Source organism: Garra rufa, chromosome 10, assembly GCF_049309525.1.
Source record: "Garra rufa chromosome 10, GarRuf1.0, whole genome shotgun sequence".
Taxonomy (NCBI): domain Eukaryota; kingdom Metazoa; phylum Chordata; class Actinopteri; order Cypriniformes; family Cyprinidae; genus Garra; species Garra rufa.
The window spans coordinates 11,233,588-11,255,496 of NC_133370.1; the positions used below are offsets into that span (position 1 = coordinate 11,233,588).

At 36.0% G+C, this 21,909-nt stretch overlaps 1 protein-coding gene across 1 annotated transcript in view; it reads right to left on the reverse strand.

Moving 5' to 3' along the window:
• gpc1b (glypican 1b) overlaps positions 1-21,909 on the reverse strand; it is a 137,118-nt gene that overhangs the window by 43,795 nt on the left and 71,414 nt on the right. The window contains exon 2 of the mRNA XM_073848511.1: positions 5,119-5,277. Coding sequence (XP_073704612.1) covers positions 5,119-5,277 — 159 coding nt within the window. The remainder of the gene's footprint in view (positions 1-5,118; positions 5,278-21,909) is intronic.

Here is a 21,909-nt window from a genome sequence, read left to right on the forward strand (position 1 = left end):
ACACAGACTAAAAACACATCGACAGCCATACTTAACCTCCTAAAACAGACACATAACAGCTCATTATGCTCTGGTATACTTTTAGCTGTGATTCTAAAACGACAAAACAAACTTTCCTAGACAAGCCTTTCAACACATAGAACATAAATCCAATCAAAGACACACCTGACGACAGAAACAACTGCACAGACTGTAAAAGAGGAGGAGGAGTGTACAACAAGATTACATAATTGATCATAGGTGGATGGCAAACAGAATGATTGACAGATGGATGGATGGATGGATGGATGGACAGAAAGACGGATGGATGGACAGAAAGATGGATGGATGGATGGATGGACTGAAGGATGGATGGATGGACGGACGGACGGATGGACAGAACAACAGAAAGAATTATGAATAAATGGATAGATGGATAGAAAAATAGATAGAAAAAACAGACAGAACGATGAATGGATAAACAGATAAAAGGATAGATAGAACAACAGAACGATAGATGGATGGATCAATGGGTAAACCAGAAGGACAGACTGAACAACAGAGAGACAGAACGATGAATAGATAGACAGACAGATAGAACGATAGACAGCACAACAAAGAGACAAAACGATGGATGGATGGATGGACAGACACACAGATAGAAAAATAGAACAACAGAGACAGAATGGTGGATGGATGGATAGATGGAGAGACAGAACGATGGATGGATGGATGGACTGACAGATAGATAGAAGGATAGACAGAACAACAGAGAGACAGAACGATGGATGGATGGACTGACAGATAGATAGAAGGATAGACAGAACAACAGAGAGACAAAATGATGGATGGATGGACGGACGGACAGGTAGACAGATGAAGGACAGACAGAACAACACAGAAACAGAACGATGGACTGATGGATGGCAGGATGGATGGATGGATGGACAGACAGGTAGACAGATGAAGGATAGACAGAACAACAGAAACAAAATGATGGATGGATGGACGGACGGACGGACAGGTAGACAGATGAAGGATAGACAGAACAACAGAGACAAAATGATGGATGGATGGATGGACGGACAGACAGGTAGACAGATGAAGGATAGACAGAACAACAAAGACAAAATGATGGATGGATGGACGGACAGGTAGACAGATGAAGGATAGACAGAACAACAAAGACAAAATGATGGATGGACGGACGGACAGGTAGACAGATGAAGGATAGACAGAACAACAAAGACAAAATGATGGATGGACGGACGGACAGGTAGACAGATGAAGGATAGACAGAACAACAAAGACAAAATGATGGATGGACGGACGGACAGGTAGACAGATGAAGGATAGACAGAACAACAAAGACAAAATGATGGATGGATGGACGGAACAACAGAGACAAAATCATGGATGGATGGACGTACAGTTAAACAGATAGAAGGATAGACAGAACAACAGAGAGACAGAATGATGGATGGATGGACGGACGGAGAGTTAAACAGATAGAAGGATAGACAGAACAACAGAGACAAAATGATGGATGGATGGACGGACAGGTAGACAGATGAAGGATAGATAGAACAACAGAGGGATGGATGGATGGAACAACAGAGACAAAATCATGGATGGATGGACAGACAGATAGGAGGATAGACAGAACAACAGAGAGACAGAACGATGGATCGATGGATGGACAGATAGACAGATAAAAGGATACAGAACAACAGAGAGACAGAATTATGGATGGATGGACGGACAGGTAGACAGATGAAGGATAGATAGAACAACAGAGGGATGGATGGATGGAACAACAGAGACAAAATCATGGATGGATGGACAGACAGATAGGAGGATAGACAGAACAACAGAGAGACAGAACAATGGATCGATGGATGGACAGATAGACAGATAAAAGGATACAGAACAACAGAGAGACAGAATTATGGATGGATGGACAGACAGAAGGATAGACAGAACAACAGAGACAAAATGATGGATGGATGGACGGACAGGTAGACAGATGAAGGATAGATAGAACAACAGAGGGATGGATGGATGGAACAACAGAGACAAAATCATGGATGGATGGACAGACAGATAGGAGGATAGACAGAACAACAGAGAGACAGAACAATGGATCGATGGATGGACAGATAGACAGATAAAAGGATACAGAACAACAGAGAGACAGAATTATGGATGGATAGATGGATGGAAAGACATACATTTAGACTGAGAGAAGGATAGACAGAACAACAGAGAGACAGAACGATGGATGGACAGAAAAACAGAGACAAAATGATGGAAGGATGGATGGATGGACGGACAGACAGGTAGACAGATAAAGGATAGACAGAACAACAGAGAGACAGAACGATGAATGGATGGATGGATGGATGGACAGACAGACAGATAAAAGGATAGATCGAACAATAGAGAGACAGAATAATGTATAGACAGACAGACAGACAGATAGATTACACTCAAGAAATTACAAACTCTACACCACTCTTCACTGCCAATTTCCTCTTCTAAATTCTTTTTATATGAAGCCTATTAAACTGAAACTAGAAAAATATGAGAGAAAGAATGAAAGAGAACCTGAAATCAATGTAGAAATGACAACAGCATCTAAGATTTATGATTTGAGAGTCTTAGCCTCAATTTGCTGTAAATTGATCTCTTTTCCAGGGCAAGAACTGGAAACAAATGTCCAAGTCTATGACAGCACATATGATTCAGATAGGCTGTTTTATTATGTTTGCATAAAATCTTGTCACATATTGCACATATTGTCTGTTAATGCCTTTAGTCTTTCAAATCTTACACAAATAGATGTACACACACACACACACTCCCTGGGTTTAATCCACCATAGCTGCTTACTGTGCCAAGCATAATTCATGCTGGGAAACACAAACTGACCAGATCTCCTCCGTGTGCCACAGCACTTGGAAAATAATCACAGTTCAAGCATTCTCACCACAAACACACCACATTATGTGTGTGAGACAGTGTGTTTGTACACACACACACTCAGGATTCCTGGAGGTGAGCTGGCACAGACATGTTTTAAAACCCTAAATTGGCACTTGTGAACTCCAGGATGACAGAGACACTGAATTTTTTCAACTCTAAGTACCAAAGTCACCATCTGTACAAAAACCTAGTAACAGAGAGAAAGATAAATTCTATACACGTTTGTAACCTTCAAATTCAACAATGATTCCAAAAGTTCTACATATTCTGCCTATTCTCCAGTCTACTTGTGATTGTAATAAAAATGTTCTGTTTTTCCAACAATAAAATTAGTCAACTGCTATATTTGGCCAAGCTCAGGATTAGGGGAGCCAGGTCCACTCAAATCCCCCTTGGAAAGCATAATTTTAACCTTTGATTTTGATTCAGCCTCTCAATCTCAACCTTCCAGATAATATTTCACTCATTTTAACAACTACTGTACCTTACTGACTATTAATATGGCACCATTCTTTGCATTAAGATAAGATTTTTATTTTATTTTTATAAGATTATTATTATTATTGTTGTTGTTGTTTTGCTATTTCTGTTATTTAATATAAACAATAAATTATTATAATAAAGCCACTAATTATAACAATATTTATTTTTAAAAATGGTTTCTAGTTCACCTTTATTTTTATTTTGCAATGACAAACGTTGTTGTTGTTTTGCCGTTTCTGTTAATTAACAATAAACAATAATTAAAAAATCAATAAATAAATAAATAATAACATTTTATGTATATTATTTATTTTAAAAATTATTATTATTATTATTATTATTATTATCATCATCATCAACAACAATGATAAGTCTTTTTAAAGTCTTTTTAAAAAACATTTCAGTTTGTTTATTTTAATTTAGATTTTACAAAATTAACGATAAACATTATTATTATTGTTGCTGTATTGCTACCTCTGTTATTTAATAATAAATAATACATTATTGAAAAATAAATCATTATTACTATTATCAAAAACAATACTAAAGCCAATAATAATAACTATAATATTCTTTGTAAAAATGGTTCTTATTTCATATTTTTCAATTTATATTTTGGACTACTTTGGTTTATAAAAAAAAAAACATTATTATTATTATTGTTATTATTATTACTGTTAAAATAATATAAAGTATAATATTATACTTTATATAAAAATTATATTATATTATATAAATTATATTATATAAAAATATTTTTATTATTTATTATTAAATACAATTTTCCATTTTTGCATTGTGACATTGTTTTAATGTAATTTATTTAATATTTATTGAAATGCCAATGTCTAGTCAGTATAATGTATCTTTTACATTTTTTTTTTTGCTTTATAGTAATAACAGTTTATGAGGAAAATGAACTTAAATAAAATAATGCCACAATGCAAAAAAAAAAAATCATAATGGTCTTAAAAATAAGCTGCTGTTTCTTCATGCAAACATTTTTTTAATAATTTTATTTTTTAAGATTCATCCATCCAAAACAGCAAAACACACATTTAATGCATTTTAATTGTGTACAGCTTGATTTTGTCATTGAGAAGTTGTTTGCTCCTAACAGACAGAACTAATCAAAACAAATCACACCCACACATACCAATCCACACAAAAAGCAAAAACACTGATTAAAACGCCTACACAGACTGAGAAAGATACGTTTATGAAGGCAGAGAAACACAAAGGAAGAGAATTATATACATAATATATATAAATATAGAGAGAGATTATATACATTATTGTAAGACAAGTGAAAGCATAATGCTGTCAAAACATTTGCCTGTAGGGCTCGATCTCTGCTTTTCCAAACACAATCACTCAGGTAAAGGAGGTGAATAACATTCACACTCACAGGCTTGAGCGCGAGTGAGAAATCCACACTGGTAATACACACACACACACACACACACACACACACACACACACACACACACCATCTGTCTAATGTCGTTAGGAGGTTTTATCAGTGTTGCTCTGAGATATCAAGCACAGGTCTGTATAGGCAAACAAACCATCAGTCTCTCAACAAGCTTTAGTCCAGCAGACCGATTCTTCTATATAGTGAGGTGTATGATCGAAAGAGACATAACGTGATGTTACTCAGGTGTTACTCACCATCAAAGCTCTTGAACTGGCCATTAAGAGAGGCCTGTAAGGTGCGTCCAGACTCCTTCACCTGAGTCTCAAACTCTCGTCGGCTCAAGTTCAGGAGGTTCTCCTCCATTCCAGACGTACAGCAGGTGTAACCCTGAGAACAAACCCGCAGGTGCTCACCTGAGAGAGAGAGAGACACAATAAACAATGTTAACATGACTGTCAATGGAAATGCATTTAACCATCCCATTGTTTCCCATACATTGATTTATTTGTGGTAGCTTGCCACATTATTAACACTGACCGCCACAAACCAAAAAGGGTTTGACTTCCTGGAATAAATTCGCAATTTGCAATATCAAGCAGCAAAACGAGTTTTGTACGGCGAAAAATAGCTGGACGCGGATGAGACCAGAAGCCAAGCCCATAAAATTTACAAATGGACGCGCCCTCTTTTACGGGAAAAACAAGATGGATAATGCCTGATACAGTAGCGTTTATGAGAACAGGGCTTCTTTGTTTACAGCCGTTACTGGGGAAATCGCTATTTCTGCCGCTCCTAAAGCACCTTCTGCTGGCCAGGCCACAGAGTGCAAGTCTGTGGGAAACACTTTACCCAAATTTTACATCCATCCATTTATTTTCAGCATCATTACTTCAGTTTTCAATGTCATATGATTCTTCAGAAATTATTTTGTAAATATGTTCATTTGCATCTCAAGAAACATTTCTGGTTATCAATGTTGAAAAAAAGTTGTGGTGCTTAACAGTTTGTAGAAACTGCACTCTAAAACAGTTCTTACAGTGTATTTTTTTATTTCTTCGGGATTCATTGATGAATAAAAAGTTGACAAAGGAGAAATATTTATTTTAGAAGAAGAAAAAACATATAGATTATTAAAATAAAAATAAATAAAAATAAAATAAAATAAGATATAAATAAACTAGAATAAATTACTAACCATCCATCCATCCATTCCTTTTTACCATTCATTCATCTGCTATGTCTCTTTTTGTTTTTGCTTGTTGCTCTAAACATCTTGGTGAGAAAGAAACATAAAAGAAAGAAAGAAAGAAAGAGAGCAAAACAAAAAAGAAAGAGAGAAAGAGCTAAAGAAAGAATGAAAAATTGAATGAAAGGGTGAAAGAAAGGGCAAAAGAAAGCAAAAAAAGAGCGAAAGAAAGAGAGCGAAAGAAAGAAAGAAAGAGAGAAAGAAAGAAAGAAGGAGCGAAAGAAAGAAAGAAAGAAAGAAAGAAAGAAAGAAAGAAGGAGCGAAAAAAGAAAAAAAGGAGCAAAAGTGATAGGACGAAAAAAGTGAAAGAAAGAAAAAAGAGAGAGTGAAAGAGCAAATGAAAGAGTGAAAGAGTAAAAAAGGAATAAAGCGAAAGAAAGTTAAAGGAGAAAGAGTGAACGAGCGAAAAGAGTAAAAGAGCGAAAGAAAGAGAAAAAAGTGAAAGAGCGAAAAAAGGTGAAAGAAAGAAAAAGAGTAAAAAAGGAATAAAGCGAAAGAAAGTGAAAGGAGAAAGAGTGAACGAGCGAAAAGAGTAAAAGAGCGAAAAAGCGAAAAACAAAGTGAAAAAGCGAAAAGAGTGAAGAGTGAAAAAAAAGAAAGAAAGAGTGAAAGAAAAAAGAAATTGAAAGAAAAAAGAGCGAAAGAAAGGACAAAAGAAAGAGCGAAAGAAAGAGTGAAAGAAAGTGAGAGAGAGCGAAAGAAAGAGTGAGAGAGAGCGAAAGAAAGCGAAAAAGAGTGAAAGAGTGAAAAATCGAAAGAAAGAGTAAGAGAGCAAAAGAAAGAGTGAGAGAGAGCGAAAGAAAGCGAAAAAGAAAGAAAGAGTGAAAAATCGAAAGAAAGAGTAAGAGAGCAAAAGAAAGAGTGCGAGAGAGCGAAAGAAAGCGAAAAAGAAAGAGAGTGAAAAATCAAAAGAAAGAGTATGAGAGCAAAAGAAAGAGTGAGAGAGCAAAAGAAAGCAAAAAAGAGTAAAAGAAACAAAAAGTGAGTGAAAAGAGTGAAAGAAAGAAAGAAAGAAAGAAAGAAAGAAAGAAAGAGTGAAAAAGCGAAAGAAAGAGTAAGAGAGTGAAAGAAAGCGAAAAAGAAATAGTGAAAGAGCGAAAAAAGTGAAGAGTGAAAAAAAGAAAGAAAGAGCGAAAGAAAGATGCACAGAAGTGTATAATAGGCTTCCACTGGTTTACTGCAGTGATCTGAGGATTGTAATTATACACGGATCCCTGACCTGATCTGAGCACAGACACATGCTCTCTGAAGCAGCATGAGTCTGCACGCTCAACACCACACACACACACACACACACACACACACACACACACACACACGATTGTGTATTGTGTTGTTTCAGAAGACAGCAGCAGATGGTGCCGTACAGACATATAGACAGGACTGAGTGTTTTCAGTCTGCATATTACAAACAATACATCTTATGATAATACTTAATGTGTATACAGACATAAATCATCCTCCAGTGTTGAAGCTCTGAATGTGTGGCTCTATGACTGTGTGACTGACAGCTGAACATCACAGCACAGTTACATAAGAGAGTACAAACGATTTTTATGACAAGGGGGTGGAGGGGGCTAAATAGTAATTGAAAATTTCCACTCTGTCGACTAATGTTCAGCCCTGTGCTTGGTCAAATATCCTACTATAGAAGTGATGACACTCGTCACTCGTGACCAATCGTCATTAAAACTCTCTCAATGTCCATTGCACCTCACTGCAGATCAGTAGAATACAAAGAAAATAGCGCTAAATAAAAAAAGTAATTTAATATAAAATAAATAAACGTATCCATTTCTAAAAATGTTTTCAATACGATGGTAAAATGTAAAATAATAAAATAAAAATACTTCAAAATAAGATATAGAAAATAGCATTCTGTCAAAAGAAAATAATTCACACAAGAGCAAAATAAAATAAAATAAAAAATACTTCAGAATTAAATATAAACAAATTAAGCATTCTGTCAAAAGAAAATAATTCAGATTCTCATTTATTTCACACAATGGCAAAATAAAATAAAATAAAAAACAAACAAAAAATAGATTGTCAAAAGAAAATAATTCTGATTCTCATTTCACACAATGGCAAAATAAAATAAAATAAATTAAATAAAATAAACAAAAAAATAGATTGTCAAAAGAAAATGATTTAGATTCTCATTTATTTCACACAATAACAAAACGAAAATAAAAAATACTTCAAAATTGAACAAATACCATTGTCAAAAGAAAATTCATATTCTCATTTAATTCACACAATGGCAAAAAAATAAAAAATAAATAAAATAAAATAGTGTAAAACACTACAAAATATAAAAAATAGATATAAAAAATTGATATAAAAAATAGCATTATGTCAAAAGAAAATAATTCAGATTCTCATTTATTTCAAAGAATGGCAAAATAAAATAAAATAAAATAAAATAAAATAAAATAAAATAAAATAAAATAAAATAAAATAAAATAAAATAAAATAAAATAAAATAAAATAAAATAAAATAAAATAAAATAAAATACTTCAAAATTAGATATAAAAAAAATAGCATTCTGCCAAGAGAAAAAAATTCAAATTCTCATTTATTTCATAGAATGGCAAAATAAAATAAAATAAAATAAAATAAAATAAAATAAAATACTTCAAAATTAGATGTAAAAAATAGCATGCTGTCAAGAGAAAATCTGAAAATCATTTAGATTCTCAATTATTTCACACAATGGCAAAATAAAATAAAATACTTCAGAATTAGACATAAAAATAGCATTCTGTCAAGAGAAAATAATTCAGATTCTCATTTATTTCACACAATGGCAGAATAATAAAATAAAATAATTAAGATTAAAGTTGGCACACCACACCTTCAAAAGAAAAAAATATATTTATATTCTCACCACAGGTGATGTTTTGAGACTAAAAGCTTTTCATCAGACAAAATAAATTTGAAAAATAAAATTATTATTCTTAGCTCTCATTAAATTGTTAAAAAGCAATATTATGGATAGATTACTTTTTTTTTTTTTTAGAAACAATGGATTTTTTAATACAAACACAGCTTTTCACTTCACAGGACATTCATTGATGGACTGAAGTGGTGTGGACTATTGTGATGTTTTTATCAGCAGTTTGGACTCTCATTCTGACGGTACCCATTCACTGCAGAGGATGCATTGGTGAGCATGTCATGTAATGATAAATTTCTTATATAATGTTATCGCAGTCCATAGAAATGTGTGTGTTAGTGTGTGTGTCTTGTGTGGTGTGTCAGTGTCAAAAAAGGCGAGTGTCTACCTGTGACTATATGTGTGTGTGTGCACACGTGTTTGTCAGCGGGTGAGAGTACCCACTGTCAGAGACAGGATTCTTTTTCTAAAGAGCTGGGCTGTCAGCCATTTCTATCCTGAGCCTTTTCTCCAGTCCAAGGACAGAGGAAGAGAGAGAGAACGACTCCAGCAGCACAGTTCATTTCCCACTATCACATATAAAAGCACACTGCAAACAGATGGAATTTAATGTGGCTCTTATCGGGGCTTAATGTTACTGCTCAAGAAGGTTTACAGGCACTTGAACACTTGATGAAACCCACACAACCAATGTTTTGGCCTCTAACATCCAGCACAACACAGTGAAAACAAGCAACTGACAAAATGTGTTGCTGTGAAAATGGCTGGCTGGGGAAAAAAAGCACTGAGATTAATATGGAAGGGAAGGGATTCATCGTGATTTACTTTGTGAGGCTGCGGACTGACTCACTCTAGCTTCAGCAGTCAGAAAGAGCTTTCATATTCTCATTTATTTCACACAGTGGGATCAAATCAAATCAAATAATAGTTAAAATGAGATCTAAAAATAGCATTCTGTCAAGAGAAAATGCTCTAAATTCTCATTTCTCATTTCATAAAAAAAATCTATAAAACAAAAAAAAGAAAATTAGATTTAAAATAGTATTATATCAAGAGAAAATGCTACAGATTCTCATTAATTTCACACAATAACAAAATAAAATAAAATGGCAAGAAAGTGTTTCAGATTTCCATTAATTTCACACAATGGCAGAATCAAATAAAATAATATAAAAAAATGAATAAAATATGCTCCAGATTCTTAATTTTACACAATAGCAAAATTAAATAAAACAATATAAAAAATAAAATGAAAAACTTAATATCTAAAACTGAGATACAAAATGGCATTATGTCAAAAACAATGTTTCAGATTCACTTTTTTTTTGCATAATAACTAAATAAAATAAATTAATAAATAAAATAAAATCAAATAAAATACGTAACAAATTATTCAGATTATCATTAATTTCACACAATAGAAAATGATGGAAATAAAATAAAATAATAGTTAAAAATAATATTCATTATGTCAAGTAAATTTTTTTTCAGATTATCACAATAGCAAAATCAAATAAATTAATATAAGTAAAATAAACTGAAATAATAAAACAATTTATAATAATAATTTAATTAAAAAATAAAATAATAAAATAAAATTACATAATAAGTTACATTTTAAAATAATATTTTGTCAAGAGAATTATGATTAATTTCACATATTAATTTCACAATAGCAAAATCAAATAAATTAATATAAGTAAAATAAACTGAAATAAAACAATTTATAATAATTTAAATTAAACATAAAATAATAAAATTAAATTAAATAATAAAAGTTACATTTAAAAATAATAGTTTGTCAAGAGAAACTGCTCCAAATTATTATTAATTTTACATAATAACAAAATAAAATAGAATAAAATATATAAAATATGCTCCAGATTCTCACTGATTTCACACAATAAAATTTTTTTTTTAATTAAATACAATAAATAACAAAAAATTAGATACAAAATGGCATTATGTCTTTTTATTTTTTGCATAATAGCAAAATTAAAACAAAAAAGTTACAAAAATATTCAGATTACCATTTATTTCATTATTTATTAGAATATGGAAATAAGAGTTAAAAATGAGATTTTAAATGGCATTATGTCAAGAAAAAATTGTTACAGATTATCATTATTGAACACAATAACAAAATCAAATCAAATAATATAAAAACAAAACAAAATAAAAAAGTTAAAAATGAGGTTTAAACAAATAGGATTCTGTCAAGATAAAATGCTCCAGAAGCTCATTCATTTCACACAATAAAAAAATAAACTAATATAAAATACATAAATAAAATAAAAATGAAATAAAATAAATAGCTAAAAATGAGATTCAAAATGGCATTGTCAAGACAAAAATATTTCAGACTCTAATTGTAGTAGCAAAATAAAATAAAACAATAAAATAAAAGAGTTAAAAACCTTCAGATTACCATTTATTTCATAAAATGAAAAAAGATAAAAATAAAATCAAAAAGTTTAAATGAGATTCAGAATGGCATTATGTCAAGAAAAAATGTTTCAGATTTTAGATATATAAACCCACACTGTTGCAGAGGTGACTAACAGTTTTCTGTGATCTTTTGGCGGTTAGTATTCAGTGTCTTGGCCGCAGCAACTCCTGTTCGATTGGGACTCACAGTGTGCTTGCTAAATTACCCCACAGAGATCAATAAAGCACATCTCTCAGTAAAGTGAGCTGGGCTGGAGTTCTATTCCGCCCCAATAAATTAGAGATAATATAAAATAGATTACTCTGTAGGTAAAACTGGAAACATATAAACATCTTGTAAACATCATCTGGTTTCTGCCTAGCGCAAACTAAAAAGAGAGAGCGGGACCTTACATGACCCCTAATAAAAGCATTTAAAATGGTGAGTAAAGCCGGTGGTATTTTTTCCCTCCAAGGTCTCTCGTGGCCCACTAAAACACACACACATAGTGAGATTGGAGATTGAAGAAAGACCAATTCACAGACCATTAACTTATCAGGGAACTCTAGGGAGGAAAACTCCTATTAGAATCCAATTAGACCACAGAATGAGAATCCAAAAAACCCTCTAACTGTGTTTGTGTGCTGTGTGTGTAAGAGAGAGAGATACTAAAAGAGATGAGTTAGTTAATTTTACCAGAGAGAGGAAGGAAATGTTCGCTTTAATCTGTTCACCTCAAAAGCAGTAGATAGATAAAACATCAAATTAAACACACAAAGCCTGCAGACTGTATAAGTCGCAGCAACTATATAGCATCACCACATTCAAGAGGAAGTGATTACGGATATCTGTCTCAAAAAATCCCCTCGGAGGAGGACATTTATGTACATCAGATTCCCAGAACGCATTTCCTCACTGCCTTCTTTTCATGTGAATTTACACTGTCTTTCAAAAGCTTTCGGTTGGTAAGATTTCTGAAGGTTTTTGAAGTCTCTTATGCTCACCACTTATTCAAAAAATTTCTGTTTAATAATATTTTAAAATTGAATTTATTCCTGTGGTGCAAAGCTGAATTTTCAGCATCATTACTCCAGTCTTCAGTGTCACATGATCCTTCAGAAATCATTCTAATGTGATTTGCTGCTCAAGAAATGTTTATTATTATCGATACTGAAAACTATATTTTTGTAGAAGCCAATTTTCAGGATTTTATAAGAAAAGCATTTTTTTAAAATGTTTTTAAAATTGTTTGTAACATTAAAAATGAGATTCAAAATGGCATTATAAAAAAAATACAATACAATAAAAATGAGATTTTAAAAATAGCATTCTGTCAAGAGAAAATGATTCAGATTCTCATTTTTTTCTCACTCTAGAAAAAGATGGTAATAATAACGTAACATAAAATAAGATAAAATAAATCAAAAGACGTAAAATAATTTTAATAAAATTTATAAAATAATTAAAATAATAAAAAATAGCATTCTGTCAAGAGAAAATTATTCAGATTCTCATTTATTTCTCACTATAGAAAAAGATGATAATAACAAAATAAGTTAAAATAAAATAAATAAAAAGGAGACGTAATATAAAATAATTTTAATATAATTTTAATACAATTTATAAAATTACACATATATATATATATATATATATATATATATATATATACACACATAGCATTCTGTCAAGAGAAAATTATTATAAAAAATTTGATAATATAAAATAAAACTACTTAATTTAAAGATTTAAAAAATAGCATTCTGTCGAGAGAAAATTATTCAGATTCTCATTTATTTCTCACTATAGAAAAAGATGATAACAAAATAAGTTAAAATAAAATAAATAAAAAGGAGACGTAATATAAAATAATTTTAATACAATTTATAAAATAATATATATATATATATATATATATATATATATATATATATATATATATATATATATAGCATTCTGTCAAGAGAAAATTATTATTAAAAATTTGATAATATAAAATAAAACTACTTAATTTAAAGATTTAAAAAATAGCATTCTGTCGAGAGAATGATTCAGATTCTCATTTATTTCACACAACGGAAAAAGATGGTAACAAAATAAGAAAAATTTAACAAAATATATAATAAAATAAATAAAAATAAGATATAAAATAAATATGTAAAAATAATGATTCAGATTGCCATTTATTTCACACAATGGAAAAAATATGATAAAAATGGAAAAAAATTAAATATAATAAAATAAAAAAGAGATTTTAAAAATATTCTATTATGATAAAATTACAGAATTAATTTGTAACATTATAAATGTCTTTAGTGTCACTTTAAATTTTAATTTTAATTCTTCTTGTTGCAACCTGGGGTTCTAGGGAGAAGTTTTTTTTTTTTTTTTACACATGAATGAATGAATAAATAAAAATAAATAAGTTGCTTAAAGTCAATGAACTTCTAAATAAACCATTACCAACCCTAACCAGGCCCTGAGGGAATTTACAACTCTTTATTTACAACACATGCAAATAAACACACAATCAAATTTATTTTGACATGCTATGTTACTGTAATCCTTTCACCTCTACCAGCAATGCAAGAATTTTGCAGTAAACACAGTTTTTACCTTTCATTTCCCAACCATTTTCGTTCTTAGCATTGCTACAAGTCCACGACTACGCAAACCTCTAAACAGCATATTTACAAATCCTGACAACAGGCATTGTCCGCTTTGCTGTTTTTGAACATCAAGTGGGTATTTTTAAATGTATAAGGAGGACATTTTAACAACTAATCAGAACATTATTTAAGTTAGCTGAGATTGCATGAACATCACAATTAATACTAAGGTCAATCCATGTTAGGGAAAAAGTGTAAAGTATTGAGCATTGAGCAGAATGCACAAATCTGAAAAAGTCTCACATACAGTAGGACAAAGTGTGAGCTAGCAGCAGGGACACTTTATCTGAATGATTCGACATGAAACATTTAACACGCTAGCTCTTCACCCACCCAATCAATACAACACGAGAGCCCTCATACCGAAACACAATCGCTGTTCAGAGGTATCTGATAAATGAGTTTGCCAATGGCGCACATTTCTCTTAACGATCCACCGCAAGTGATTGCGATTGTGAAGCTGCGTGTCTTGCATTAACAAGGGCATCTTAAGTCTGGGAAAAATGGGAAGCCTCCTCTGATAGCATCACTTATTCACATATATACACGTACTAGGACCTTACCACCTACTACACATAAGTATTTTGCCTATACTAGCGTTGGGCGATGTCTACCAAATTGTCATCCGTAGTCGGAAAGGCAAGGAAAACGAAACGCGTTCTACGGAGCCAGAGTTGCTAATTAATATGGTGAGCCCCTTGCTAGCGATAATTTGTTACATTACAGTACATGGAATTTTACTTACCACATAAACAGAGTAAGGAGAGATGACTGACAAGACAAAGGCGATGATTTGCAGATCCTAAACACCACTGACAAATTTACAATCAGGGGTGCACATAAGTGGTCCGCATGCGCGACCAAAATAAGAAAATGTGCTGTGTAAAATAAGTTCAGAGCGCGCATTTGCGTACTGACATGGTTGCAGCTGTTAATGTAACTTACAATTACCATTTTAATGTAATACTGCATACAAATTTCTATTCGAACGAAAAACAATTATAGGCTATTTGCTGCCGTTTTCAAAGCACAATGCAAAAACGTTGAGTTATGCATATAACTACTGTTCCCAGAGGGAGGGAAACGAGGTACAACATATTACTATGGGATATCACGCTCCTGCGCCGTCTGCTGAAGACACTTATAATCACGCCTGAAAGGCAATTGACACATGACGACGTGGGCGGGGCCGCCTGCCCACAGCATATAAATGCAGTCGCATGTGTCATTCCCTTTGTTCAGTCCAGCTCTTCACCGAGTCTCCGACTGCACGGGGCCCAGATGTGTTGTACCTCGTTTCCCTCCCTCTGGGAACAGTAGTTATTGTTATGTTCTCACTATTATAACATTTAGTATAGACTCTTGAATGTCCTATGAAAGATGACACAGCCACAACGGGGTACTTAACTTCTTCACTTGATTTATTTTAAGGAACACAACTACTAATAATTAATAACGTGGTGGTGCCACCTACAGGCACTGGGAGGAATGACAATATCACATACATAACATCTCCTCCCCTCTTAATCAGAAACAACTCCAAAACATTTTCAAAAACACAACTATAATGCTTTGACCTATTCTACTCTAGAGGTAGAGGGTAGACTGCCTCTTGCCTCGAGCCAGTTCGGGGATTATTCTGCCCCATATCGGAACAGGCTCACTAACATAACTAATTATTGTTCATTCCAGCAATTTCCATCATCCTATAATGTCAGACGGTTGGGTGGTTTAATCACTCTTGCCGGATAACGTCTGACCTGTGTTGGTGTAATGTCATACTTTGTCTGACACTCTTCTGATACGTCACGGTTAACATCTTGTTCCCTTGATAGTGGTACAGAAACAGTGGCATCGGCAGTGGTCTGCACAGGAACAGACACATTCTTGTTATCAGGTAATTCTGTTGGCAGAGTTTCAGCTGTTTGTTTTGGAATGGACAAAAGTTGATCAGCATGACGCCTCCATTCCTCAGAAGTACCTACATCCACAGTATAAGATACTGGACCACTTTGAGCCGTCACCACTCCTGATGTCCATCTCTCTCTCCCCCTGTAATCACGCGCCAGCACAGCATCACCTACTCCGAACTGTCTAGGCCTCGAACGACCAGCTCGGCGGAGAACCTGAGAGACCTGGAAGTGCCGTACGGCAGCTTTCACACTGGGTTTTAAGGCATCAAGACGTGTGCGCAACAGGCGTCCCAAAAACAATAAGGAAGGGGACTCTTTTGTCGTTGGATGTGGTGTGTTGCGGTATGTCAGCAAGAATGTTTCCAGCCTTTTTTGAAGAGTAGAAGAGCCCCTAGAAACCTTCAGTGCTTGTTTTAGCGACTGAACAAACCTCTCTGCCTGCCCGTTCGTTGACGGATGATATGGAGCAGAACGAATATGTTTCACATGGTTGGCCTTCAGGAAATTTGCAAACTCCTGAGAGACAAATTGTGGTCCATTGTCACTCACCAGGATTTCGGGCAGACCATAATGACTGAAAAGGCTCCTCAAAACTTCAATCGTTTTTTCTGCTGTCGTTGATGTCATCATTTGTACCTCAGGCCACTTTGAATGCGCATCGACCACAACTAGGTACATGTGACCCTCACATGGCCCAGCAAAATCTACATGTATGCGCTCCCATGGTTTGCTTGGCCACTCCCATGGATGGAGGGGTGCTTGGGATGGCATTTTCTGTATTTGTTGACATGACTGACACATTTTCACTTGCAGTTCAATGTCAGCATCAAGACCCGGCCACCACACATAGCTACGAGCAATAGCTTTCATTCGGACAATTCCTGGGTGGCCAGTGTGCAGTTCCTCCAACACTTTTTTCCGTAGTTTGTGGGGAACAACAACTCTCATACCCCTCATTAAGCACCCATGTTGGACAGACAGTTCACTTCGCTTGGAGATGAACGGTAAGAGTTCATTATTATCAGTCAGGCTGATAGCTTGAGTCCCTTTCAGAACCATTTCGACAACCGTAGACAGAATAGAGTCGCTCATAGTCTCTCGTCGAATATCTGTGGCACTGACAGGGAGCTTCCCCACTTGTTCGAGGTAGAACAGCTCTACAGCATCCTGCTTCTCTCGATGTTCCACTTGCAATGGCAGACGGGAAAGACCATCAGCATTTGCGTGATGTTCAGCTCTTTTGTACTCGATGGTGTAGTTGTGCGCAGACAAAAGCAATGCCCACCTTTGCATACGTGCCGCCGCCATAGATGGAATTCCATTTTGTGGTCCAAAAATCGTAGTAAGGGGGCGGTGATCTGTGAAGAGCGTGAATTTCCGTCCGTAGAGATACTGATGGAATTTCCTGACTCCGAACACAATTGCTAAAGCCTCGCGCTCAATCTGCGCATAATTCTGTTCTGCCTTGCTAAGTGTGCGCGATGCAAAAGCTATTGGCTTTTCTTCACCGCTGGGTAACATGTGTGAAATGACGGCACCAATGCCATAAGGTGATGCGTCACATGCAAGCCGAATTGGGTTCTGTGGGTTGTAGTGTGTCAAGACGTTTTGCGACACTAGTTGTTCCTTTGCCTTCTTAAATGCAGCATTGCACTCTGCAGACCACTGCCAGCGCTTCCCTTTGCACAGCAGGGTATTCAAAGGATTCACTATAGTCGCCAAATTAGGTATGAATCTCCCATAATAGTTTAACAGGCCAAGGAATGATCTCAGCTGTGTGATGTTTGATGGGGTTGGGGCATTGACAATTGCACTTACTTTTTCAGGCGACTTGTGCAAACCTTCGGCGTCAATTATGTGACCCAGATATTCCAGTGAGTCCTTGAAGAAGTCACATTTCCCTCTTTCAACATGCAAGCCAAACTCCTCTAGGCGTCCAAGGACTGCATCCAGGTTTTCCAAGTGTTCAGCTTCAGTCCGCCCGGTAACAAGAATATCATCCAGATAGCAATGGACATTAGGAAGACCTAGCAATATTTGGTCCATAGCTCTCTGAAATATAGCTGGGGCGGAGGCGATCCCAAATGGAAGACGGGTATACTGGAATAGCCCTTTTTGTGTGGAAATTGTGAGGAACTTTGTGGAGTTCTCCTCAACCCTCATTTGGAGGTAAGCATGCGACAAGTCCAGTTTACTGAAACATTGTCCTCCCGCTAACGAAGCGAAGAGGTCCTCAATACGTGGTAACGGATAGTGTTCAGTGTGAAGGACGGGGTTTATTGTCACCTTAAAGTCCCCACAGATGCGTACTGCTCCATTTTTCTTTATAACAGGGACTATTGGGGTAGCCCATTCGCTGTACTGCACCGGTGTCAAAACTCCCATTTCAGTGAGACGGTTCAGCTCCGCTTCAACTTTTGGACGCAGAGCATAAGGGACTACTCTGGGCTGACAAAACTTGGGCTTATGTTCAGGTTTCAGCGTTATTTTAGCTTTTATACTCTTCATTTCCCCTAATTGTTTAGAGAAAACAGCAGTATGTTTTTGCAGAACAGCTTCTAGCGTTTTCAGTTGGACTGTTCTTATTTCTTTCCAGTTGAGCTTAATCTGACGCAGCCATTCCCTGCCATAGAGTGGTGGATAATCTCCATGCACAACATACAATGGAAGAACAGCCGTCTGTTTACCCATTTTTACATGAACATCAATTACACCTTCAGGGCGTAATGCTTGTCCTGTATATGTTCGAAGAACAATGTCAGTTGAGCATAAGGGCAGATGTTTCAGTATTCTATCATAAGTCTCTGTTGAAATCAAAGAGACTGCTGCACCCGTGTCCAGTTCCATTTCAAGTGGTAGTCCTTCAACTTCTGGTTTCACCATGATACTGGACTTTTCTCCTGGCTGTGACAGTTTATACAGAGCTAAATCAGAGTCAGTTTCATCACCACTGGATACTGCATCAGCATGAAGGTGGTGTACACTTCCTTTTTTTACATAGCCTTTCTGCTTAGTTTCTTTTGTTGGCCGTGCGGCTTTTGCTCTGTTTCCACTCTTTGTTTTTCTATAATCGCTACTCTTCCTGCAAACGCGACTGATATGGCCTTTTTTCCCACAATTATTACAATTTTTGTCCTTAAACCAACAGTCTTCATCATTATGGTTATCCTTTCCACATCGTTTACATTTGTTTGCAGTCTTAATCTTTGATAAAGACAGTGCATTTACCGTCAGTGATCCGCTGAGTTGATGCGCTTCGCGTGACGCTGTTTCCATGGACACCGCCAATTCCACCGCTCTCTGAAATGTCAGTGTAGTTTCAGTCAACAAGCGCTTTTGTGTAGCCTCACTCTTCAAACCACACACGAATCTATCGCGAAGTGCATCATCCAAATGACCCCCGAATTCACAGTGCTCTGACAATCCTCTAAGCACTGCAACATACTGTGTCACCGACTCGCTTTCCTCCTGACTCCGCCGGTGGAAACGAAAACGCTCCGCGATGATCAGGGGCTTCGGAGAAAAATGCTGCTGTAGCGTGTCTGTGATCTGTTTGAAACTCTTCTCTCTCGGCTTGTCCGGCGCGATCAGACTTCGGAGCAATCCGTATGTTTTCCCTCCGATCACGCTGAGTAGCACAGGCACTTTCTTGTCAGAATCAATACTGTTAGCTTCTACAAAGTGCTCGAATCGTTCAATATAGGTGGTCCATGGTTCAACGCTTTCATCAAAAGCTTCCATATGGCCTATAGTAGCAGCCATTCTAGCTAACCTAGCTCACTTTAGCTACGCAGGGAAGTAAAGTTCAGGTGCGCCTAACTACTCACGATTCACTGTGGTAGGTCCATGGAAAATTAATCCACCTCGTCGCCAAATATGTTATGTTCTCACTATTATAACATTTAGTATAGACTCTTGAATGTCCTATGAAAGATGACACAGCCACAACGGGGTACTTAACTTCTTCACTTGATTTATTTTAAGGAACACAACTACTAATAATTAATAACGTGGTGGTGCCACCTACAGGCACTGGGAGGAATGACAATATCACATACATAACAGTTATATGCATAACTCAACGTTCCCATTCAGTCGGTCCACTCGGTACAACATATTACTATGGGACATATAATCACGCCCCGTAAAGTCGCCGAATCAAACATAAGGGACCAGCACCGCCACTTAACCCATGTGTTTCACGGGAGTGACGGGCCCTGGCTTGCAACCTCTGCTGTAAGCACGGCCACAATGATATCGAGTCGGTAGAACCGAACAAACGTGTGCGGTGAAGCCCAACTGGCAGCCGCACAGAAAACTTACACAATTCCTATGACATCTCCATGCATCACATACAGTAAAGTGCCCAAGCACCCATGTAGGTAGTCACAACGGGCATGATCTATATGCTAGCCATAGCTGTCTATAATTCAATGCGAAAAACGCTATTCAATAGCGGCTTCACATGAGCAGAGTTGGCATAAAAAGCTGGTCAAAGCCTGCATCTGCACAATGTACCTGCGTGCAATTTATACAACACATGACATCTCCTGTCTTCCTCTGAGTCAGAGGTTTTAACAGGGCAGGCAGCTTGAAACAAAGCACACTCCGATCAGGTGTATACTCTGCATGGATTAGGCAGGCGTACACGGATAGTGCCTGAAGTTTGTCAATGTGCTTCCTGATGCCAGTACCAACCACCGGACACAGCATCCTTAAACCCAGGATTTTGGAAGTCCCGAACAAAGGTTCGCGCATGATGGCCTGTAGACCTACGCCCCAAGTATACTTCAGCTGCCTGTATTCCACGCACCGTGCATGCAACATAAACTTTGTCGACAGGAGGGCGTCCACGGACATCCATGTTTACACTTGTGTCTGTGTGGACAGTGCGCGTTGGTCCTATGTGTAAACCATGATAGTGCACGCACATCATAGAGACGTCTTGACGTCCACATCTGCTATAGAGCCATGACATTTCCTATTAGATGCCAAACAGATGTTTAGAAAATGTTTAAGACGTTTACGAATTAGATTTTTACGCAAAACTGACATCTTAAAAACACCCATCAGACGTTTGTACACTGTAGATGCTTTCTGGATGAAGCAATCTTTTAACAGATATCTTGCAGACATACATGTGCTGTCTGTGAATGACTGGAGTGCCTGGAAACAACGCCAACTGTTGTGACTGTTTAGGCAGCGTGCGTACAGCGCTTGTGCGACTGACTTGAGCACTTTAAACACAAAGCCATTTACACAATATTTTTGCTATCCGAGTTCAGCCCAACTTCGTGACTGTGCAGACAGCGTGCGTACAACAGCACTTGTGTGAGTGACTTGAGCCCTTTAAACACAAAGCCACTTACACACTATTTTTGCTGAGTTCAGCCAAACTTTTGAGACTGTGCAGATAGCGTGCGTTCAATAGTGCGAGTGACTTGAGCACTTTAGACACAAAAACCACTGACACAATCTTTTGTTTAGATGAATATGCTGAAAACAACAACGTGCATTGTTTCTTAACACACCTCTGCACCTAGTTCAGGACAACACATCTCGTGTTACCTTTAACTCGCCAAAGGAGCATGCTTTGAAAAGCTTGCGCTCCCAACTTTGCGTAAGACGGGGCAGAGCTTAAAAACATGAAGCATACCCTGGTCTCTTAGGAACCGCAAGGCAAGCAGGTGCGCGTTTTGGCACAGCAGTATTAATGCAATCCCCCCACTGCAGACGAAAATAGCTGTCCAATAAACTTCCATGAAGGAAAAGGGAATGAGCTTCCTTTAGAACATTGGTATCCCTTCAATTAGGCACAACTATGGCGATAAAAAAGCCTTGCCAGTGTTAGAACACCTAGCTTTAAATATGCGCCATTTCGATGCAACG